Source organism: Rousettus aegyptiacus, unplaced genomic scaffold, assembly GCF_014176215.1.
Source record: "Rousettus aegyptiacus isolate mRouAeg1 unplaced genomic scaffold, mRouAeg1.p scaffold_m13_p_14, whole genome shotgun sequence".
In the NCBI taxonomy this organism is placed as follows: Eukaryota; Metazoa; Chordata; class Mammalia; order Chiroptera; family Pteropodidae; genus Rousettus; species Rousettus aegyptiacus.
The window spans coordinates 61,688,104-61,712,394 of record NW_023416289.1 but is presented as its reverse complement, the minus strand read 5'-3'; the positions used below and the strand labels follow the sequence as shown (position 1 = coordinate 61,712,394).

The 24,291-nt window shown below is 50.4% G+C and overlaps 2 protein-coding genes across 6 annotated transcripts in view; one reads left to right on the top strand and one right to left on the bottom strand.

Moving 5' to 3' along the window:
* Positions 1-381: 381 nt before the first annotated feature.
* On the bottom strand, positions 382-15,584 carry NIPA1 (NIPA magnesium transporter 1). Of its 2 annotated transcripts, none has more exons than XM_016134949.2 (5): positions 15,401-15,584; positions 11,672-11,719; positions 10,737-10,827; positions 7,437-7,597; positions 382-6,497 (listed from the first exon to the last, which is right to left on the bottom strand). In XM_016134949.2, exons 1-5 carry the CDS (start codon positions 15,558-15,560, stop codon positions 5,986-5,988), a joined length of 972 nt encoding a protein of 323 aa, XP_015990435.2. In that variant the 5' UTR covers positions 15,561-15,584; the 3' UTR covers positions 382-5,985. The 2 variants fall into 2 exon arrangements, with proteins under 2 accessions (XP_015990435.2, XP_015990437.1); XM_016134951.2 differs by lacking the exon at positions 15,401-15,584 and adding an exon at positions 12,195-15,213.
* A 3,777-nt stretch (positions 15,585-19,361) lies between these two features.
* The window catches only part of HERC2 (HECT and RLD domain containing E3 ubiquitin protein ligase 2), a 107,681-nt gene continuing 102,751 nt past the window's right edge, over positions 19,362-24,291 (top strand). Inside the window, exons 1-2 of one of the 4 annotated variants that reach the window (XM_036232076.1) lie at positions 19,362-19,446; positions 20,043-20,144. In XM_036232076.1, the coding sequence (XP_036087969.1) occupies positions 20,073-20,144 (72 nt within the window). In that variant the 5' untranslated portion in view covers positions 19,362-19,446; positions 20,043-20,072. Of the gene's footprint in view, positions 19,447-19,475; positions 19,610-19,638; positions 20,145-24,291 lie in introns of those variants that run through there. The other 3 variants (XM_036232077.1, XM_036232078.1, XM_036232079.1) reach the window with 3 other exon arrangements.

The following is a 24,291-nucleotide window of genomic DNA, read 5'->3' as shown; positions in this document are numbered from 1 at the left end:
CTCTCGTCATAGCCCACTCAGCGTTACTGAAGGCTCATCCCACGGCCATTGCCTGGATCTCCCACCTGACAGGCAGGTTGCGCAGTGCAGTGGTTTTCTAAGTCTGCGGAACGCACCTTGCTGGTAGGCTGCAGACTCCTTAAATGCCAGAATCACTTCTGCAACATACGACGTGGCCCACCTCATGCACTGTGAATGCTCAAGCACCGGTCATGAAATTCCTTTCAATGTTTGAAAATCGAATTCCTCTTCAAACCCTGCTGGTGACAGGGTAAAATGGTACAGCCTCCTTGGTAAAACAGCTTTGAGTTTCTTAAAATGTTACATATATGTCAACCACATGACTCAAGAAATGAAAGCACATATCCATTAAAAGGCTTGTAAATGAATATTCAGTTGAAGCTTTATTTGTAATTGCCAAACAAATAGAAAGAACCCAAATGCCCATCAACAGATGAATGGAGAAACAACTGTGGTATATCCATATAATGGAATACTATTAAGCAATAAAAGGCAATGAACTATTGGTACATGCTGTAACATGGCTGAATCTTAAAATAATTACGAGAACTGAAAGATGGACCAAAAAAAGTATATTCTGAATGATTACCTTTATATAAAATTCTAGTAAATGGAAGGTAATATAGAGCGACCGAAAGCAGAAGAATGGTTGACTGGGTGGGGAGGGGACAATCACTGTATGAAGAATTCCTTCACGTATCATGGATTTGCTCCCTAAGGTATGTACGGGTGGACATCTACATCATGAAACCTGGGCTGTTCGTTTCTACAAAGATAATAGGAACATTTGATTGAGGAATGGCGATAACATAGGACCTAAGGCTACAGAAACATTTCAAATAAAGGGTAAAAAAACCCAACAGATGTTCAGCTAGAAATAAGTTATTTCAGTTTAAAACACACAGGTTAATAAATATTGGAAAACTTAAAAAATCGCCTTTTTATTTACATAAGGCAATTACATGCTACGACTACTTCTATGCAGCACAACATAAGCAAGTCTTAGCCATTGGCAGGTGTGTGTGTGCTAAGTGGAAGCTCCCTGGATACATTAAGATGAAAGACTTATGCAGCCCGTCAACAGTTTACATGTTTTTGATCTAATCTTTTACTCTTTCATGATTTATTCCATTTTACAAGAAAGTAATAGTTATTTTAAAAGGCAAAAAAGACGCATGAATGGTACTGGAAAACAGTAACCTTAGATTTTTCCAAACTGCAAAAACACTGACATGAGAATTGGGGGCAAGTTATTCTACTCTGACAAGTAAAAGAAATACTCTGAATTTTCGGTGTGACCCTTTGGCACTAGTGGTTCAGGATTCCTGACATTCATCTGGAGTCAGGTAGTTCATGGTCAGGGCTGAGCTGCTGGAAAGCAGGAAGTTCAGCATCATCCATCACAAATTTAACACGACAGAATCCGTCTGCTTCACAGGTCGTTGACTCCTCTTGCAGAACATAGATCTATGCCGCAGAACATCAGAGAAGCTCATTACACCATCAGAACGTGATCTTTCAGTGCAGCTGTCAAAAGTCCATATCCAGTGTCGACATTTTACAATAGAATATATAAAAACCCTTCCTTTAAAAAGAAAAGCAGGAAAATTAAAGCTTCACGGAACTATGCAAACTTCACACCCCTTCCTTCGCTCCGTCGGCACTCAGCCCCGTGTCTGCGGCATGGCCCGAGCAGACGGGCTGCCCAGAGCACACCGCGTCCCCATGTCGCGCCTCTCCCGGGCAGTCCTGCACGTGACAGTCTTCCGAGGTCCCAGCACAAGCTAAAGTGCAAGCGCCCTAAAACGGTCGAGCTGGAGAACCACCCCACCCCTTCAGAGGTAGAGAAACTGAGGCACAGAAGGGTTAAGGGACTCATCCATAGTTACACAATTCAAGAAAAAAATACAGAAAAGAACAAATAAATCCTCCCTGGTCATACTCTGGGCCTTAGGCTATGCTTTTTGTCACATTGGATATATTCGAAGTAGAGCTTTATTTACATCGTCCCTGTCCTATTGAGCATCAACTTTTTACTAGACATTTTCCTGATGTAACATGAAGTCATGTTTTCTTAAAATATGACTTTTTTTGTTGCATTTCAAAGCATGTGAGAAATGTGGATGAAAATGAGTCGTAAATTTGGACCAAATTCTCATTCCCGGGCCTATCATTCTAAATCTTTTCAAGTATATGATGGAGGTGTAAGAGAATCTGGCCAGATGTAAAAAAATACCTATAAGCAAAAGGCAGACCCTTCAAATCCATCACAGTACAAATGTGAGGCATAAGTGAGGAATACAGAAGGTTGAGGTATTTTATATGACAGTGTTTTATGGTGTGACTGGTGTGCAAACTGATCTCTTCAACTCAACAGACCTCTAGCTATGGATATAAGTAAAACATACTATGAAAAACGATCAAGGGCACATCCCTGGGAGCAAGGTCATTGCGAAGGACTTGATGTTACGTTTTTGGTCCCTGAGGAGGCAGAACACCCAGTTTCCGTCTCATCCTGCTTGACGGGTGATCTACGTCCTTGGTACTCAGCACAATGAGGACAACTCCTTCCGACCACTAGAGCCAGTGAGAGTCGTGAACAGAACTAAACAGGAACGTGCTTCTCTCTCTCGCCGGTGTCCTGCTCGGTACACGATGCCTAGGTCAGGACCCAGCAGGCGTCGGAGAAGGCGGCGGGGCTCTGTGGACCCTCAGGGCCCCTCCTCGCTCATCTGGACAGCCTGAGTGGCTCAGAAGAGGCGTCACCTCCCAGCAGGAATCAGGAGACACAGCAGCGGCCTGCCTCCCGGCCCGAGGTGCTTGTCTCCACCTGGTGTCACCACTGTCTGGGACCGGCCTCGGGAAGGGAGCACACGTTTACGAGCTGTCTGGGGAGCAGAGGACCCCAGGTGACCGCAGCCTTTGCCAGTGCCCTCTTCCACCAGACACGAAACCCAGAGAACAAGGCCAACCCACGACTGCCGGAATGAGCTGCTGGGACCAAGCTGAGGAGGAGAGCATTTCTTGTTGCTGAACCAAGAGTGGCAGAGTATATTTCACCAGAATCCTGATGTGAAAGGACCATAGTGACAGCCGAGTGCGGGCTCCTCCCCAAGTCCCAAATGTGGGCGGTTCTTGCTCCAAGTGTGGTAGGGAGCTGGCCGCCCTTCCTCTCCAGAACCTTCTCTGCAGAGATGGAGCAAAATGCCAGGGTGGTCTTGGCGCTGGGTGTCTGGGTGTTGGTTAGAAACCTTAACAGGCTCCGCACTTGATCAATGAGTCACGCAGAGATTCAGATGAGAAAACAAGGCATCGTCCGGGTAGGGGAGAAGAGAGAGGAGAGGTGGCCTCTTTAGGGTCCCCTCCAGAGTAAATCTGAAAAGGGCGATCACAAATGCGATTTTCGAGGAGGCACGAAAATGAGTAGACAGTAGGTATTTTTTTTTCTTACTTTCATCAGATAAAACCCAAAGTACAGTATCATAATAAAAATGCCTCATATGTATTTACTTCTGCAGAGACCAGTAAGAGACCCCAGCCCCATCCTAGGCCCTCTGCTAACACTCAGTTTGAACCTTTTACTTTGTAATCCTGAATGAATTATGAACACACGAATTTGTCAAACGAACACTATTAAATCAGAAGTTATATGTTCTGTGTTCGACCTGCAAATTGGGCTGTTAGACTGTGTCCCACGCTTGAACACACTGAGTGCCATAAACTTTGTTCAGCAGCGGGAGAGCCGCACATCCTGACATGACCCCCACCCTGCTGACAGGTGGGAGCCTGGCCGTGCCTGACTGTCCTGGACCGGTCTGCCTTCCAGACGAAATGAGTTACTAAGACTTTGGGATTTTGTTTTACTCTAAAGAAATCATTGGGATGATGATCCAGGAGTGTCTGTGCTGTAATTGTCAATGAAAATGTAACATAAACAATAAGGAACAGCAACAGATACGTTCAAACTAAGTTTCACACAAAAGATGTTACAAAATAAATGATTTCCACACAACACACAAACATCCCCAGTTACTTGTGGAGCCACATTACCCTGTTACTGTCTCAAGCTTCTTACAGAGGAAACTATTGCTATGCCGGAAAGTGTGCCGACTCTTCTCCATGACATTTTCGGAAAGTTCAGTTCAATAAATTAGGGCCTGCACTCCCAAATATACTGACAAAAAAACGAACCTTTAAGAGCTGATAAAGAGAGTGAGGAACTTTTCAAACATTTATTAACTATCAGTTAGTTAATAAGAGATTTTTTAATTTTTAAAAATAATTTTCTTGCTGCCGTTAGTTCATAAATCACTGACAACCCATGGTCATCACACAAACTTCTAACTCATAAACTGTCCTCATTTTAGCCTCTTTCTTCAAGACTAGGGAACTATTCCTTAGGTCATCAGAGATATTCTTTTTGGGTGGAAAGACACGTTTTCTTTAGTGAATAACTTTATAAGGTATTGTTAAATCCCATGTTCTACTTCACAGAATCTGCCTCACTCGATTCCGTCTTTCAACTCGGCACAGTTCCCTGTTCGGATAGAACGCTGCGTGTGAAGGACGTGCTGCTGTCTCGATGGATCGTCCACGTCCCCCTGTGCTTTGCACCCATGTAAGACACACGGAAGGCTACCAGAGGCAGACAGATCATCTCTGTGCTCTAAATACTGGTATGATTAACGGTTGTTTTGCATTTCAGAAGTTTAATGAGAGGCTGGGTTAGTAACTGTAGGGTGCTCCAGATACCAAACAACAGGGAGATGGCTATATCAGCTGTTTTCATTTTTGCTAGAAATCTTTTTGAAATTCACTGTGTTCCAACTTGACCAGCCACGGCTCGATTGTGTCTCTTGTCCCTGTGTTACCAGGGACACGGGGTGTGTGCTGTTGAACAGTTACATCTAACGGCCTCATTATCGAGTTAAATCGTTTATTTCTTCTGAGTGGCCACAGTGTTCACTGAAAAAGAACATGGATACATTTGATACTGGGTCCCAGTTACACGGACTGAGTGCGAATAAAATACCTCATGCCACTGTGTTTAGTTGGACATCGAGTATATGCTAATAGGGTTGATTTTTTTTTTCTAACATGTCTGTAGTCTTAACTCTCCTCCAACAAATGAATGTACTGTTATTTCTAACCGCTTGACATATTTATATTTGGAATAGCGAAGTATTAAACTATGACTGAGGAGGTTGTGTTTTCAGAGCTGAGAGAACATACACACAGTAATAGTCAAATTAAGTGGATAGTTCAAGTGATAAAGGCACTGAATTTGATCTGAGCTATTGAAGTCCCCCTGGAAGTGGAGGATGGTGTCAAGTCCACGTGCTCCTCTCTCTCTATTTGCAATTCACGTGTCTTGGAGTGGGGCCCGGAGCGTCGGCTCATTAGAAGATCAAGAACAAACGTACATACCTCTTTTTGGGATGAGGTTACACAGGCTTAATGCAAAAGAACACAACTACAGATACAGTTACTGTCCAGAGTCAGATTTCCGGACAATCTCTCCCACTTCGAAAGGAATCTTCTAGTAAGAATATCTGCTCCCCTGCAAAGACTAACCAGAAAGAGCCCATCTTCATTTTCTACTTAGGTAACGTTAAGATGTTTTCAAAGGAAAGAGTGTTCGTGAAAGCTTCCAAGGTAATTAATAGCTATGAATGTGAGATCACTGTTGTCAGAGAGATTCCAGGTTAATTAATTAATGGCTATGAACGTGAGATCGCTGTCGTCAGAGAGATGACATCCAGGCAGCCGGTTTGCATCTCAGGCTGCAGAGCGCTTGGGCCCCAGCCAGCTGCTGAGCCTCGCTCCCCACTGTCCCGGAAACCACCCGTAACGTACAAGCATTGCTGATGCCAGTGACCTAGCGCCTCCTCTACGTCACATCAGCCCAGGTCAGAAGCCACATCCATTTCCTGTCCCTCGAGCCACCCTACCCGCCACGGCATCCTAGTCTGTCTTCATGTTAGATTTATTCATGTCCCCCAAGTTGAAGTTGAACTCTTTGAACACCTGGATGAGGACGATGCCCACCGAGACGGTGGTGAAGCCGCAGGCCATCCCCAGGAAGTCCACCAGGCCCACGTCGGTCCACTCGCGGAAGAGGACGGCGGAGGCCAGCAGCACGAGCGTGGTGAAGACCACGTAGTAGATGGCGCCGAACACCGACGAGTCGAAGCACTCGAGCGCCCTGTTGATGTACCTGAACTGCACGATGACGCTGCAGCCGAGCACGGCCAGGAGCGCCAGGCACAGGCCCAGGGCCCGGCGGCTGGACGGGTTGTTGCGGAAGATGTCCTGGGCCGCCAGCCCGATGCCCTTGGTGGAAGGCACGGTGAAGCTCCCGAGCAGGGAGCAGATGCTGATGTAGACCATGATGTTGGTGGGGCCGTGCGCCGGCGCCACCCAGAAGATGAGCAGCAGCAGCATGAGCAGCACGATGCACAGGTAGCCCACGAACACTGGAAGACAGCGGCCCGTCAGCGCCCGCGTTCCCGGGCAGCGGCGGGAGCGGCGGGAGCCGCGGCGTGGGCCCCGGGGTGGGCTCGCGACTCGCGAGCGTCTCCCCGGCCTCGGGCCTGAAACCCGCGCTCACGACGGCTGCGGGGGTGGGGGGGGGGGGCGGCGCGCGCGCACTCGGCACGGGGTCACGGGGTTTCAGAACCGCGTCCGGGGGGTCCGTCTGCTGATGGGGGGACCCCGCACCCCCCGCCAGTGGTTGGGCCAGCGGCAAGGCGCCCGCGTGGGGTGCGGGGTGCGCCGCCCCGACACTGCCCCCTGCAGCGGTGCGGCCGCGTACCGCCTGCCGCCTGCTTTGAAATTAGGGTTCTGGGGGTTGCAAGGTCTGGAATGCCATTCTCCAATCATAAAGGAGGTGCTGGGAGCCGGGCCTGACAGGGCTGGGAACAGCCTGGACGGGCGCCCCGAGCCGCCCCATCCCCAAAGGTGAAGAAAGGGAAGTCCGCAGCCTGCTCCGGGGAGGATGCGGGAGGGAGCCGCCGGGACGCGAGCGGGAAGGGGGCTGCGTGGGGGGCCGACCGCGCGGGGGAGGGGTGCGGGGTTCCGGGCACGGGGGAGGGGCGCGGGCGCGGGGTTCCGGGCACGGGCGCGGGGTTCTGGACGCGGGCGCGGGGTTCCAGGCGCGGGGTTCGGCGCGCGGGTACGGGGTTCGGGGCGCGGGGTTCGGGGCGCGGGAATGGGGTGCTGGGCGCGGGGTTCTGGACGCGGGCGCGGGGTTTGGGGCGGGCGGAGTGGCAGCGTGAATGCAAGGGTGGGCTTCGCGTCAGAGGCCCCGGGAGGCAGAGGGTCTGGCAGCGGGGACGCCATGGGGGCACGCCGCGGGGGCCCCCAGAAGGCGCACACGGGAGACCCGCAGTGCTCGTGGGGCTGCGGGCAGTCACCTGGGTTGGTCAGCTTCTCCTCCAGCTCGGCCGGGGTGGCCACGCTCTCGGACTTCGGGGAGTGGATGATCAACACGACAGAACCCGCGCAGCTGAGAAGACACCCCAACTTGCCCAAGATGTTGAGCTTTTCCTTCAGAAGGTAGGAGGCTAAAATGGACCTTCAGTTAAACACAGAGAAAGCAGAGCTGAGATCATTCCGCCTGATCTGCGTGGCCTCATCGCAGTGACTTCACAGACGCCACGTTTTTTTACACCACCTTTCACCAATTTAGCTTTTAAGAGTAGAAAGATGAGGAATTTATTGAATTTTTAATTTCAATGCAAATAGAATTTCATGCCCGCTCCATGCACGACCCATGTACACTAAATGACTTAACTTACCTTGCTGTATGGGATTCAGTAGATACGGAATGCACCAGAGTAGAAAAATAAGTTTTATGATTGACAAAACTAAAAATCCCTTCTTTATTCTTAAAAGCAAATAATCAAAAAACCTATGTTAAGTGGCAAAGTAGGATATGGAAGTTGCTAAAATAATTACAAGTAATTCATGATCAAAACACTTAAGTTAAAACAAATTGAGAAAATGCACAAATAAAAAATCCAGAAGGCTAAAAGTAGCTGCATTATGGCAGGGCTGGCGATCGGTGTGGGTGACTGATTATTTTTCTCTTCTGTAATGCCCAAAACTTTTTAAGTGTGATCACATTACTTTTTAATGCAAATAAGTATTCCTCATAAGACACTTTTCTTCTCATTTCTTTGGCTAACATCTGCGTACAATGTCAACAGGAAAACCTGGGCTTCTGATGATTCATGGGACTGGTCGCGGTCACTCCCCTGGCGTCTAGGCTGACGGCACTCGGGGACCCAAGCACCCATGGAGACGGCACAGGCCCACATACGAGCCAGATTATTCCCTTTCTAATTCTCATTTTACGGATGAAGAAACAGCCTGAGAGAGCAGTAGCACTGAGCCCGAGGCTACGGCGCTAACAGGAGGTGGGACCCCGGTGCCGAGGTTCCCCCAGGAGACCCCGGCAGCAGCACGTCGGTGATGTGAGAGCTATGAACAGCTGCTAAACTGACGGGCTGCACGGAACTGCTGTGACAGGCAGGCCCAGCGGTCCGGTGCTCTCAGAGCCTGAGGGCTGGGGCCGTGCGAGGGCCGTGCCACGGAGTGCGGGGCTGCCATGCAGGAAGGCAGAGGCAGGAACCACGAGGCTGGGCACTTAGGAAAGCCTTTCGAAGCGAGAGACAGAAGCCCAGTAGTGCTCCCGGGAGGAGACAGGGCGGGTGTTTGTGGGAAGGGGCAGGGGACAGCGACATCCACAGGAGGAAGGTGTTGTTATCGGTGCGGATAATGTGACACTGCTGATTCTAAGGAGTGCTTTCAGTGTTTGGTCCGGTAGCCACCAGTCCCATAATCACAGTGACTGCTTCCTTGTTGTCCTCGTGGACAGCGCTTTGGGACACAGGTGCCCTGGGCCCAGTCCACGGTTATTCGGTCCTGTTTTAACATCCCACAGGTTTGAGGCATGAGGCATGCAACGCAGCTTCTCTGGGTTGCCAGCTCCAGCTCCATTTTAAAGTGGCTCTGTTTATTTATTCATTTTTTGACGAGGCCAATTCATCTCTTATTCCACTACAAAATTCTTGAGTATAAATTAAACAGCACTCTAAAAGAGTTCATTAATAAAAACTATAACATAGAGTGCATCAATAGAAAAATCAAGGTGTAGTAAGGCCATCAGATCAAGAAACAGCTGTCAAGTGTCCAGGCTGAGGGGCACGCCACGCCATCAGCACCGCGCGCAGCACCACGTGGGGAGCACTGGGGGGCAGGCCTGAGTGGGAGTCGGGGGGGGGGCGCTATGGGCAAGAGCCTTCGCTGCAGCTTCCGCGGGACTCACGAGTGGCGTCAGCAGGGTGTGGCATGGCGGACGTGAACCCCTGTGGGGCGTAGGGGCTGGCCGGGGCTGCAGACCAGGGCAGGTGGACAGTGGCCTGGAGTGGGGGAGGCTGGTGAAGGAGCTGGCTGGGCTGAGGGCCCTGGAACAGCCAGCCTGCTCTGCGTCTGAAGAGCACGTCCCCCCAGTGAGGGATGACCTCCTCCTACGGAGAGCCGGGGACTGAGGGAGGCCGGAGGCCAGAGCCAGGTGACCCAGGCATACTAACGGCTTGTCCGGAGCTGGGCGTGTCAGCAAATGCGTGTGGGCAGGTGTTTGAAAATCTGGTTTGCAGCTAGTGACGTGGTCGGCACGGAATTGCATCCTTTGGGGGTGCACGAAGGGAGGACCTGGCAGCTGCTCACCTCTGAGGCTGCTCTTCATGGAGCGCGAGGTCCCGCCTCCCCTCTGGGCTAGGAAGGGACAACTCGATGGCTCTGGATAGGGACAGTGCACTTGCCTACCTGATGGGCCGGCCCCAGGAGGAGTCGCCTACTGCCTGCCCAGAACTCCCCAGGGCTCCGAACTCGGGCCTGCTGCCTGCTGAGTTGAGATGAAATGAAAGGCCTCTGGAAGCCCTTTGAATCAGGGGTCCACAGACCACGGCCCAAAGGCTGACCCAGCCATCTCCCTGTTTCTGTAATGCCTTACCGGGTCACGGCCATGTCCACATGCTTCACGTGACCTGTGGTTATGACCCAGCTCAGTGGTCACCTTGGGAAGTTCAGCATGGCCCCGGCGCTGGCAGAAGGGCCACGCCAGGCAAGGCCAGTCCGAGCGCGGGGACCTCCACCAGCTCGGCTCCGAACGCAGTGACAGCCAGGAGCTGCCCCTCTCCTGTTCCTCTCCATGCCAGACCAGAGCCCTTCTCCCGGGGGCCCGGCTGCCTTGCCTCCCGTCGAGTCACAAATCTCCCACGTGGCACTGTGTCATTCACCCCAACCTCTGTACCTCGCAGGGTGGGGTCGTGACTGCGTCGTGTCCGGCAGGGGGTGGCAGACGCCCAAATAAAATGCCAGCTGCCTCGTGCTGCTCAGGGACTCCTCAGAGTCACTCGTCCCCAAGCAGGGAACACCCTGGTTCCCAGGAAATCTCTGGGGCGAGGACCAGGAGAGTGATAGCACTGTGTCCGTTGGTTCCCGCGGACAGTCAGGATTTGAAACACACTACAGCAGATTCCTCAGGATTAAACCACACACGGTGGAATGCTGAAGACTTATCTTCAGTTACAATTTTACATTTATTATCTGAACAGAAACATTTCAAATGAAAAGTTTTATACACCCATATATATACATATATACCAAACTACACATTAAAAACCAAAGCACAGAATCCCAGCTCTCACCCAAATGGCACTCCAAGGGCACCCAGGGGAGTCACCAGGACCGTGGGGACTGCCGTGTAAGCCAAGAAGTTTCCAATCTGGCCAACAGCCACTGTCAAGAGAACCAGAGGGATGGCAGCACGGTTACTGAGCTGTCTCCTGGCAAGGGTCGCAGACCTGACCTTGGCGAGGCCCCGCTCGGAAACGGCGACCTCTTTGCCACCGCAGGTGAGAAACCAAACGTGGCAGCATCTGCATGCTCAAGGGTCCTGGTGGCCGAGAGCAGGCCACACAGCATCACGGGCCAGGTCGGTCAGGGGACGCGTCCCAGCCTCGCGTGGGACTTCGCACGCGAGCAGGCGGTGACTGACGGGGGCGGCACCCCGTCCCGAGACGAGCCGCGCGGAGCTTCCCCTGTCCCTTCAGGGCCTGGGCCCGCCTCGGGGGTCGGCCTCACGGCCACACCGTCGGGGACACCGCTGCCTGCACCAAACCGCCCAGCTCAGCACCGAGACAGCTCGCACGTGGGCTCTGTCCCCGAGAGGAGGCGCCCGGCAACGTGACACGAGCCTCGGGATAGTACTGAAACTCGACTGCGATTTTCCTTCGTATATTTAAAGTTCTAAACGCAAATTTTCTTTTTTCTTTTTTTATATTACAGCACATGACCTGGTAGTTAACTCTGAGTGAAGAAACTTGACTTTACAAAGCCAATTATGTTCAGCAAAATCATGAAATGTCACCAAATGCCACCAGTCCGACTACAGCTAAGCAGGAGCTATTTTAATTTCTGTGGGCTCAGGACAGTCTGACCTGGACTGATGGCAGCAGCAGGAGCCCCCACTCCCCCTCCACGGCCCCCGGGTCCTCATGCCAAAGAATCCCCCCCGCCCCGTCCCGCGGAGGACTGACTGAGCTGAAGGGAGGGGCCCCGAGCTGTCCCGCGGGGTACTTACTTGCAATCGTGCCCGCCCACCACACGACATCTGTTAAATAGGAGGTACCTGCGGAAGAGGAAATCAAGGTGTCAGGAAGGGACGAGGCGCAAGAGGTTGACAAGCTGCACACTCGTTACATGGAAACTAAGGAATTTTGTCATGCGAACGAGGACTGAAAATAACCGACAAATCCATACTGTTTATTCACCCTAGAAAAAATCGTTGAGTCCATCTCTGACGACTGGCACGAGATACTTTCTGTAAGCAGCACAAACTGACCTGAACAGACGAAGCCTTTATGCTTGTCTTGTGGCGTGGGGGAACTCAACACGCCACCCAGAGACACAGATATTCTTTGAGATGACGCTTCATGTTGATTTCAAATGAGATTTGTTCTTCAAAGTCCAACTCTCTCATGTATTTGCTATAACCCACTTAAGGAATTACTTCACCGGCATGGAATTCAATGACTTGCTACTTACACAGGTCACTACATTTTTACAACTTAGAACCTTTCTGATGTGGCTGTCTCTCCGCCCACCTTACGCCCGCTCAGTGCTTCGGCGCTGGCGTCCACACAGTCCCTCGTCTCTCGTGGGCCTGTCACGGCCATCCCCCTCCTCGCTACGCGACAGGTGCCTGCAGCAAGAGGGTCTCCCAGCCTCTGAGACACACGTTTTTGCTTCTTCAGGTATGCCGAAATGCTCCCGGCCTGGGAGGTTGGTTTCACTTCAGGTTGAAGTACCTAATTCTAAGTGGATATTTTACTGCTCAGTATTTGATATAATGAACACGGGAAGCCAGAAAAATGGAGCCAGTAAATAATGACCAAGTAGGAGGGATGGCCGAGTCAGAATATCACCGTTTGGCGACATCGTGACAAAAGCCGATTACACAGGAATCATCGGTGGGTGGCCAGATGAGTGGACCAAAGTTTACAGAGGAGCAGGGAGTCTGTCACACAGTCTCCATGAATCACCTCTACTGTTTTTTTATTATTATTTTTATTATACAGAGAAACAGTCGTCTTTACAGTACTCTACAACCCCTGACTGACGGCACCTTAGCCACGTGGTCGGAGTTAACATGTCGGCAGTGGGACAGACCAGCCTCCTGGGAGGGTGTCCCTGCCAAGTTCAGCACTTTAATCTCATCACGAGGAAACTGCGAAATAGTCTGCGGACTAGCTGGCCTGCGCTGTCCCAAAACAGCAAGGTCACGAAAGACAGAGCTCACACCAGCGCGGATGGCAGAGACTGACGGACGGGCCGCGGCGCCTCGGCGCAGCGCGGCGCTGAACTGAAGAGGGCAGCGTTGGAGCGGTCAGCCTAACTCCTCTTCCGCAGGGAAATCTGACTTACGGTTCAAAGCCACGTGGCCAGGGGACGGCACTTAGCCACAGAGACCTCTGAGGGGCAAAAGCACCTGATGAGGCCCGTGGACAGCTGGTGGAGGTCCCACCCCTTGGGCTCCCTGACCGGGTGCCATGCCCCGGGGCACAGGTGCACCTTCTGTGGGGCCGTGACCTCAATGCTATGCCTTCACCCTGGGAGGCACGAGGCGGGTACAGCCAGCCGGCTTTGGCACCACCTGCGGCAGCTCTGTCTCCTGTCCTGTGTCCTTCTGAGTATGTCCGATGCAAATGTGGCCCATGTTGTCCTGTGATCAGAAAGTAGCACCGAGCCTAAGACTGTCCCCCAGTAAGCCCTACGGGCCAGTTCTCGGCTATTAGCACCACATTAAATTTCTGGTGTGCTCCATGTCCGTTTAACAGAATGGCCCTATACCCCAAAAACGCATGCTGGGTACTTAAAAAGGAAAAGCATGACGTTCACGTCTAGAGGGCTGGTGCGCGCAGCTCTGTGGCCCAGTTCCCAGAAAAGCCACAACGGGCAAATGGAGTGTTAAGTTTTCATGTCTCTGGAAATCATCCTAGGTGCATGCAGCCCATGAAGAAACATCTGCTCAAGAAAATCTTCTAAATCATGGTAAGAACGGGGAGTCTCTAGCACGTGAGCTAAGATCTACTCCCTGTCCCCGACACAGGTCTAGTCACTAAACAAGTAAACAAGCAAACAATTCCCAGAGATGGGGAGAAGTCAGTAGCGGGAGCTGCTGCCAGATGGTACCTAAAATGTCCAGTATCAACGAAAAACCACGAGACAAAATTTTTAATGGGCCAAAACCCTGAAGAGACGTTTCTCCGAAGAAGATATGAAGAGCTGCTCAAGACCACTATCTTAGGAAAACGCAAATCTAAACCATGATGAAATAGCACCTCATACCCATCAGGAGAACTGGTATTAAAATGAAAACCATGTTGGTGAGGATGTGGAGGAACTGGACCCTTCGTGCATTGCTGGTAAGAATGAAAAATGGTGCAGCCAGAGTGGAAAACAGTGGCCGTTACTCAGAAAGTTAGGGAATCACCGTAAGATCCAGCGATTCCACTTCTGGGTTTGACCCGAAAGAACTGAAATTACGGGCGTGTTCACAGCAGCGCTACTCACAGTAATCACCCCAAGTGTCCAGGAGTGGGCGAATGGATAAACCGCTGGATAAACAAAATTCGACGGGATTACTTTTGTTGTTGTTACACATGAAACAGCAGTACACAGTACAACGCGGACTATTACTAGGCCTTAAAAAAGAATGAAACTCTGGCACGTGCTCCAGCACAGGCGCACAGTGGGGGCTGTGTGCCAGGGGACAGCTCGTCAGAACAGGACGGCTGCCTTGCGGGTGTGCTTTGACGGGGTGCCGGGAGCAGTTGCGTTCATGGGGGTAGAGGTAGAGCAGTGGTTATGAAAAAAATCTTGATGCTACTGAACTGCAGATACAAATGGTTAAAATGGTAAATTTCATTTCATGTATATTATATTCCCGAGAGCGAACACAGCTAACAACCCACAAGACTCTCAGCCCTGGACACCGGGTTCATTTTCAGGTTCCTGCTCCATCTTGTGGTTCAGTGAAGGTCCCAGGCTCCTCATAGCATGAGTAACACCCCGCGAAGAACTCGCTGCACCCTTGCCCGCCCCATCTGAACTGGGCCTTTTGCTGCTGGACCCCCAGGGATGCTCGCAGGCCCTTCTTGGATTTATTAATCTACCCTGCGTTTTCTTTCACGGAGGCGAGAGCACTTGTAGTCTGACAGTTCAAGTCTTAAGGGAAGCCACGGGAAAGCACAGGCCTGTCGCTGGTCGCCGCCTGGTCCCAGCCTGCCCGGGGCACTGTCCTCGGTGGTGCCAGGCACCCCGACTGCAAGCACCACGAGAGCAGAGGTCTGGCTCCTCCAAGCGCACCCCAGGCCAGGCCACAGCAAAGGCAGGAGGCCTGTCGCTCCTGTGGGCAGGCACTGGGCTCCGGCCATTTCGGGGGCAAGGGGAACAGGGGGGTTTCCCTAGCAGTGGGAGGATGCGGGCGACGGGGACGCGGGGCTCCCACCAGACGGAGGGTCTGGGCGGGAGGAAACGCCGGCTGGGGAAACCGTGTAACCCTGAACAAGGCCTCTCCAGCCTCTGGGAAGGAACCGCAGCGGCGGCGGCGACACGACCGCTCGGAGCGCGCCCGGCGATCCCCGGGCGGCTGGCGGAGCTGCCGGTGGACGCATCGCGCGCGCACGGCCGCGGCGGTGCCCGCGCCTGCGGGGTGCCGCACCCGGTCCCGGCCGCGGGCGGCTCGGCGCGGGGACGCGGAACCCGCAAGTGGCGGCGCTGCTCCGCCGCCCCCACCGGCCCGCCCTACCTCGCCGCTTGGCGCGCACGATGCCCTTCTTCTGCAGCACGAACGTGGAGCCGTTCACCAGGCTGGACACCACGGCCACGCCCAGGCCGATCGACACGGCGGCGGGGCTCGGGCTGCGCGCCCCCTCCCCGGTCGCCGCTGCCGCCGCCGCAGTCCCCATTCCGCCCGCGCCGCCCTGCGCGCCTGCGCCTGCGCGCCGCGCCCGCCGGGCCGGGGGCGGGGCCGGGGCCGGGGGCGGGGCCGGGCCGGGGACCAGCAACGCCGGGCCGGGGGCGGGGCCGGGGCCGGGGGCGGGGCCCGGGGCGGGGACCGGAGACCGGGACCGGGCGGGAACCAGGGGGCGGGTACTGGGGACCGGGGATCCGCGGAGCCGGGACGGCGCCGGGACCTGGGGCCCAGGGACCTGGGGAGGGTTCCGGGCGCCGTGGAGCCAGCCCCCGCAGGGTGGGTCGCTGGCTAAGGGAGGGGAGTGCATGGGAGGGGGCGTTAAGAGAAGGGCTATAGGAGGGGGCGGTGGTGAGAAAGCGGGTTAAGGGAAGGGAGGTCTGTGTGGGGTTCCCAGATTTGGCAAATAAAACTATACAGGACGGCCAGTTAAGTTTGCATGTCAGATGAACAAATACTTTCCTTGCGTGTGTCCCATGCGACATTTGGTGCCCGTCCCCAAAACCCTCCCAGCATTTCTGCAGCGGTAAGAAGAAAGGATTCTTCGTGGGAAGCGAAATTTAAGTGCCTTCGACGGTGTCTAACTGTTATTTCTTTTTTTATACCGTGTTTATTGTGAAATATAAAACATATAGAAAATACATAAAACAAGTAAATAGTGGTACAAAGTAGGATTATGAAGTTAACCTCTGGGTGACCATCTCCCAGGCCAAGACCTAGGTGGTTGGCAGCTGCCAACCTTTCTGCAGCTCAGCCGTCTCCCACACCCGAGGGGACTATTCGCCTGTTTTTTGTTTTTTGTTTTTTTTTTTTGTTTGTTTTTTTGCTGTTTTATGTTCTAAGGATAGGGCAGGGTCAGAAAACTATAGCTTGTGGACCAAACCTGACACCGGACTGTTTTTAAAGTTTTAACGGAATGTCATTACACCCATTCCTTTATATACGGTTTATGGCTTCTCTCTCACTTCAAGATCAGAGACCTGGATGGCTGGCTAAGCCTAAACTATTTCCTAGCGGGCTCTTTTCGGAAAAACATCGCTGTCCTTGGTGAGGTGTATGATCCACAAAGCTGGTAGTTTGCTGCCCCCTGTCGAATGCTCTAGCCATTTTCCCCCGGCGCGGCCCGCTTCTCTGGCAATTTCCTTGGCTGTATGGAGAAACCCAGCCAGAGAATCCTTTGGAGCAACCCTTCGTTGACTGATACTATTATAGACTGAATTGTCTTTCCACTTCATTTTTAATTTTTAAATATTGATTTTGTATCCTACAATCTTGCTGACCCCGTGAATGAGCCCTAATAAATTTTTAGTGGATTCCTTAAGATTTTCCATATAAAGCTCAGTTCATCAGCAAATAGTTTTACTTCTTTTCCAATCAGATTGCCTTTCTTTTTTATACCTAAATGCCCTAGCTGGAAACTCATGTTGAATCTGTTGAATATGAGGAAAAGAGCAGACATCCTTGTCTTATTGCTTGTTTTGTGCACTATTGTTGTCATTTAATTCCATCCTTATATGTTCTGTGCCCATCAACATAGAAGTATAACTACTGCTTTTTGCAGTTGTGTTTTAAATCAGATTGGGAGAAGGAGTTTTAAACAAAACTCTATATTTTATTCTTACTTATGTAGTTACCTTTATGAGTGCTCTTAATTTTTTTCACGTGGATTCCAGTTACTATGTAGTGTGCTTTTATTTCAGCCTGAAGGACTTCCATTGGTATTTCTTAAAAGGCAAGTCTACTTGCCACACATTCTCTTGGTTATCGTTTATCTAGAAGTCATGAGCCAAGAGCTTAAATCTTCAGTGAGCATAGGACAAGATGGGAAGGACTGGAGATTACTGCAATCAGGAACAGAGGATGGTATAATCTGATAGCAAGTGTTACAGAGAAGTTGTTGTTCTTAAGAGAAACAGAAGGAATAATGGTTTAAAAGTGGCAGGGACTCACTTCATATCCTAATATGTATGGATATGGGATAATAAAAAGCCACTGCTTTCCTTCCATGGGGGAGGAGGGTCTTCATTAGAAAGCACTGTGATGAGAATATTGCAAAATAAATCAAAGGTGTTGTTGATGACAGTCTTTAAGTTTCACAGAGTTCAGGGGTAGAGATGGGGGTAATAGAGAAGTAGCAACCTAAACAAAATTAGATATATTCAAAGATTTTAATTTATTTGGTTTATCTTTTTTTTTTTTTTTGGATGTTGCCTGTGCTTTTGATGCCATATCTAAGGAATCATTGATAAATCCAGTATCATAAAGCTTTCCTGCTGTGTTCTTCTAAGAGTTTTGTACTTTTAGTTCTTATGTTTAGGTTTGATCTATTATGAGTTAATTTTTACATATGGTGTAAAGTAAGGGTCCAACTTCGTTCTTTTTCATTTGGATATCCAGTTCGCCCCAAACCATTTATCAAAAACACTGTCCTTTTACCATTGAATAGTCTTGGTACCCTTGTCAGAAATCAATTGACTAAACATGTGAGAGTTTATTTCTGGGTTCTGTATTTTATTCCATTGAATTATTTTGTCTGTCCTTATGGAAGTACCACACTGTTTTGTTTACTGTAGTTTTGTAATAAGTTTTGCTATTAGGGAGGGTGCGTTCTCTAACTTTTTTTTTTTTTTAAGACTTTTGGCTTGTGTATAGGTTTTCATAGATGAGCAGTCCCTTGTCTTCCTGAGTATGCTGAGTTTTTATGAGATGTTAGATTTTGTCAAGAGGATTTTCTGCATCTATTGAGATGATCTCATGGAGAATTACACTTAGCTTTGAATGTTAAACCAATCTTGAATTCTTAAGATAAACACCACTTAGTTATGATGTATTATCCTTTCTATTAGTCGTTACAATCCATTTGCAAAAACTTAGCTAAGAATTTTTACTTTTTTGTTCATCAGGGATATTGCTTTTAAGATTTCTTGTCCTTTTCTACTTTTGTTATCAGGATAATGCTGGGCTTACAGAATGAAAATGTTCACTCCTCTTCAATTCTTGGAAGCGTTAGTGTAGAACTGGTATTATTTTCTAATTTCTTAAAATGGAAGCATAGATTGTTGATTTTAGATCTTTTCGAAGATAAGATGTTATAAAATTCCACTTTAACCACTGGGTTAGTTGCATCCCAGAAATTTTGGCATATTTTAATTTTTCTTCCATCCAAAATAGTTTTATTACCCCTGAGATTTGACCCATAGATTATCTAGAAGTGTGTTCTTTAACTTTCAAGTGTTTGGAGAGTATCCTGTTATTTTTTTATTATTATTGATTTTAACTTTAATTTCATTATATTCAGAGAATATACTTCGTACGGCTTAAAGTGTTTAAAAATTCTTGTAAGGTTTGTTTTACGGCCACTGGTTCAGTGGTACCGAAAGTTCTGATTTCCGTTTCCACGCCCCTGCCACCAGATTCTCCCAGTACCCACCCTGCTCAGGGTTTTAGTTGCAGTCACGCGCAGCATCCTGGTCCCTACGGGTGCCCCTTGGGTTCTCCCAACCACGCTGCCCAGGAGTAGCTATCTCTGACAGGCTCACCGGGCTTTTCCGGGAGTGCGTGCGTGCGTGCGGCGGAAGTCCCGCCTCCCGGCGCCTGCGGTTGGACTTGACCGCAAGAGGTGCGCCCCGGGGAGGAAACTGAGCGAAATTGAAGGCAGCCGAAGGGCCCGGGGGAGGGGCGACGGGGCTCTTCTTCCTCATTGGCTCGGCCCGCGGACCAGGCTCGCTACGATTGGCTGGACCGCGGGGGCGGTGGCCCCGTGCGCGCCCTCCCCCTGCCGCGGGAGGTGCCGGGATCGCGGGCGCGGGCGGCGCCAGCGGCGGCTCGGAGGCCGCGTCCGCACTCCGCGCGAGCGAGGGGAGCGGGCCCGCGCGCGTCAGGTCCTCCTCTCCCGGGGCGGCGGCGACGGCCGGCGGCTAGGGCGGCGCGGGCCGGGGCCCGGGGCTGGGCCGAGCCGGGGCGCCGCGGGCGTTGGCGCGGCGGCCGGACCTGGGCCTGCGCGGGGCGTCCGCGGCGCGCGGCTCCGGCTGTTTCCATTTCCAAGTGATTATTGTTTTGGGGTTTTTCTGAGGAAAACGTTCTGGTAACATGTGTCGCGCAGCACTCCCTGGGGCGGGGTTAAGGGGCAGATGCACGCCGCCGTCGTCGGTCGGCCAAACGCGGGCCTCTTGTTCTGCTCGTGTTTACGTTTGGGGTTGAAGCGAAGGGGATGACATTGTGGTCCGGTCTCCTGTGACCGACCGTCCGTTCTCAAGGTCTCCCCGGCGCGGCACGGCCACCAGGCGAATGCCACGCGTGTCCCCGACCCACGTCGGAAGTAGGCCTCCCCTCGTCCCCGTCTGTCCCCGTCCTTCCCCTCCCCCCGCTGCCCCTCGCCCTCCTTCCGTCCCTCTCTTTTTGCCGCAGTGAACCTTACGGGAGGGTCTTCGTGAAGTTCTCCAGCTCGAGGGCTTCAGCGTTTCCCTTTTCCTTGCAGGTCTGACAGCGGGCTGGGGCTGGAGGAAAGATGCCCTCGGATTCCTTCTGTTTGGCCGCCCAGGCTCGACTGGACTCCAAATGGCTGAAAACAGATATACAGGTGGGGTTCAGACATGCCTTCTCGCGTGTTTCTCCCTCCATATTTAAATTCTGGTTTAAGGCGTTCTCTGGGGTATGAAGGGGATGCAAATCGGATCTTGAGAGAAACAGGTTTATTTTCTGTAACTGCAAATTTATCTGTTATTGTATAGTTTTTATTGCTGTTTTTACAGCTTGCGTGTAGCTGTATTTCAATTTCTCCTCGGGTAAGTGAAGAGACGTAGGTTTTGGACAGTGCACCAGAGGAAAAATGTGTCACGGGTATTGAAGCTAGTTAGTGTCGTGGAAAAAGTGATTACTGACCTTAGTTTTACATAATTTCTTCAGTATTGTGTATTAAATGTGAGGAATGAACGCTGCTGTTTTGCCTAAGGGGTTCTTAGACAAAGCTTCACCTTTTGGAGGCTCCTGCAGACACACATTAGGGTGCAGGTCTCACACCCACACATCTGACCCCGTTTTGCTGGGGATGTCCGTCCCGCCTGGAGTGGGAGGTTTCCCATTTCTTAGTTGGGGCTTTGTGTTGGGAACAGAATTGACACCTGGGAAATGACTAACAGGTGGGGCAGAAACACGTTTCTTAGTCACAGGATTTAGAAAATCTAGTTTCTACAGTTGTTTCTGTTTGAAATGAATGCCGTAGAGGTTTTTAGTGATCTTGGCAAGGAAAAGGTTTTGGGGACCGAAAACATTATATGTGCGTATTATTAAGAGCACAGATGGTGGTCCTAGACTTTCTTGATTATATGTGTTTAAATGCATCAGGCCTGCGACTTGCGCCCAGCTGCCTCTGAGGGGAGCGCCCATCGTGTGGCGGGCACGTGCCTGGTATTATTTACCTAATGCTTCTTTCTTCACCACTCTTAATTGTTGTGTGGAGACCCTTGAATTGCCCTATTTTCCTTTACAGCTCTCTTGAAGAGGTAATAAAATACAGAACTAAGAGTGTTAGCTCCATTTACTGCCAGTAACACTTTTATATTTACAGTAAAAGTCCTGTCTGGTGTGCTTGGTAGGTTTTCAGTACACCAGAGAGTCAATTAAGCAAAGGAGCTGTAAAAAATAGTACATGGGACCTGTTCTTGATGTAAGGCCAAGGGTCCTGTTCTTTCTTGCATAAGCCATACTAAGATGAATTTCTTATAGTTTCTATTTTTGGGTTTTTGAAGTGGAGCATGAAATTAGATATGTGTGAAACAATTTTTAAAAACTTTTTGTTTTGAAATAATAATACACTCACAGGAAGTTGCAAAGAAAGTAGGGAGATCACTGCATACTCTTTATCCAGACTCCCCCAGTGGTGACATCTCATGCAACATCAAAACCAGGAGGGTGACACTGGTGGTACTGTGTGCGCATAGGCCTGTGCCGCTTTGTCACACGTCTATCTGTGTAACCACCACCACTCATGAGATCCAGAACTGTTCCATCACCCACAGGGCTCTCCCTCTGCAGTCACACTCTCCTCCCCCGCCATCATCGACCCCTGGCAGTCACTAATCTGTTCTCCATCTCTATAATGTTGTCGTCATGAGAATGCTGTATGGTATGCGACCTTTTGAGATTGGCTTTGTTCACTCAGCATAATGCTCTTGAGGTTCATCACAGTTGTAGAACATATCAGTAATTGAACTTGGACTATTTATTTGCTTTTTCTAAGCATCAACTTTAAATGACAAAACATACAAGTTAGCTTTTAAAATTAAAATTATGAAATGTATATAGTGTCACTTGATGCTTAGAAGTATCAGTAGATTATAAAACAAACATTTTGGTAAATTGTATTCTCATGTTTAACAGTTGATAAGGTGTAGAAATAAAAGGATTTTGTAAATACAGGTTATTTAATTGATGTTCATAATAACTTGTGATGTCTTTCATGTCTTTTTTATTTATGATTTGGTTATTTACGTCTTCTCTGTATTTTGAATCAGTCTTATCTGGGGTTTATATATTTTGTCAGTCTTTTTCAAGAAACTGACTTTAGCTTTGGTTTTGAAAAGGATCAATAATAGTTATAAGGAAAAGAAAACAAGTTTACTATTAGACTTTGATAAGAGGCTTTATGCAGAAGAAAATTGAGTATCATATTTCAGGCACCCAAGAAAGATGGGAGCCCAGGATTTTATGTTCTAGCACAACTGACTTTTTAGGTAAAAAGGACACAAACATCAGTGAGTGAGAACTCAGGAAATACCGTTTCCATGAGCCCTTCCTGAGGAATCGAATAGACACGGATTGTCAGGCGACTGCTTACGGTAGATTGCCCTGAAGACGGATGGGCCGTAAGCCTGCAGCTATGTGTAGAGCCTGGAGTTTGTGAGTTTTAGAGGGAGCGCGCGTGGCGTGTGGTGGTGGGTTATAGTACAGCTGTTCTGCATATCTAATTTAATGCCGGGCATCGACGTTTTCACTTTGATGTGTTTTTCATCTGCAGGAAGGCCATTCGGGTCCTTTTTGTGTCTTCTATTTCACTTGTCATCCTGCGCATATTTCCCTCTTTGTGAGCAGTTGGCGCATATCTGTAACAGAGCTTTTAACATTCTTGTCTGCTCATTCTATCATTTCTGGATTCATTTCTATCGATTGATGGCTCTGGTTATGGGCATGTTTGCATGCCTGGTAATTTTTATTGAGTGCTGGACTTGATAAATACTGTTACTCGGTGCTGGTTCTGTTTGATTTCTTTAAAGACCACTAGTTTTCTCTGGCATGCAGTAAGTTACTTGACCTTTTCCAAGCTTAATCATCCGGCTTGTGTAGGCTGCTCTAGCCCAGTCTCCAGTCCTGGGCTAATTTGTCTGGGCCCTCTCAGGGTTCTGCCCAGTGCTTGGTGTGATGGGCAGTTGTCCACTTTCAGTCTTAGAAGTCATGTCACACAACGGGGTGTGGGGTTATGGCATCCCAGCTGCCTACCAGAGCCGATGACACCGCCTAGAGGACGGAGGGAGCTCCCCGTGGGGCGAACGCTCAGCGGTTAATTGGTGAGGGAGATAAGAGAACTGGGTATTTTCATCCCCCCTTTCTTCTCCCCTCCTTGGACTGTCCTGTGGTTTCACGCCAGTCTTTAGAAGAGCCTCCCCCCCATGCCTAGCGAGCGTGACTGCAGGACAGCGGCTCTGGAAAGGGCCAGGTGGTACAGACTTCTGTGGGCCGTGTGTTCCCTGTGACTACTACTCACCTCTGCGTTGGCATGTGAAAGCAGCCACAGACAATACGTAAAGAAGTGAGCGTGGCCGGGTTCCAATAAAGCTATGTATGCTGAACTCTGAATGTCGTAATTTTCACGTGTCTTGAAATGCTTTCCTTCTCTTATTCAAGTATTGAAAACTGTAGAAAGCATTCGTAGTTTGTGGGTCACATAAGATCAGGTGGTGGGCCAGATTAGGCCTGTGGCCAGGTTGTAGTTTGCCGACCAGCTGTGCCATGAGCGTCATGTGCGTCTTGTCCTGCCTTCCCGTCCCCTCCCCTCACGGCCTTGGTCTGGCACCCGACAAGTAGTGTCAGCACTGTAACCCTTTGCTCGGGCTCTCCTTTCCAGGACAGAGTCTGTGTCTGTATTTCTGTTTTCTGGATCCACTCTTGATCCGTTTCTGTTGTCTTCTATTTTTTTTTTCTTTTTTCATTTTTTATTCCTATGGTCTTATCTCATCCATTGTAATTTCTGTTCGAGCTTCAGATACTGTGTATGGAGTTGGTCATGATTATTCGAGGCTCTGGGTGACAGCAGCCACCTCCGCAGAAGACCCAGCCAGTCAGTGGCACCAGCAGCCGCAGGGCTCTGCAGAGCAGTCGGAGAGAGACCGGGCCTCCCCGGGAAGGCCGTCAGCCTCCGCCTCACTCGACTTCTGGTGTGTGTGGCCCCAAGGTCCCGCTCAAAGCGTGGAGTGTCTGCCAGGCCTCTGCCCCGTGGGGACGCCGGCGCCAGCCTGCCTGGCAGCAGCTCCGCTCAGCACTTGGTCCCCTCGCAAAGATGGCAGCACCTGTGGGGAAGCAGCCTGAGGCTCTGGCTGTCCTCCCTTCTCGGGTCTCAGGTGGCCTCGTCTGGCTGCCTTGACATCTTCAGACAGGGATACCTTATGCTCCCCCTGCCTGACCTTCCCAGTTGCCTCAGAAATCTGGTCTTAAAGCTATTTGTAATTGCTATG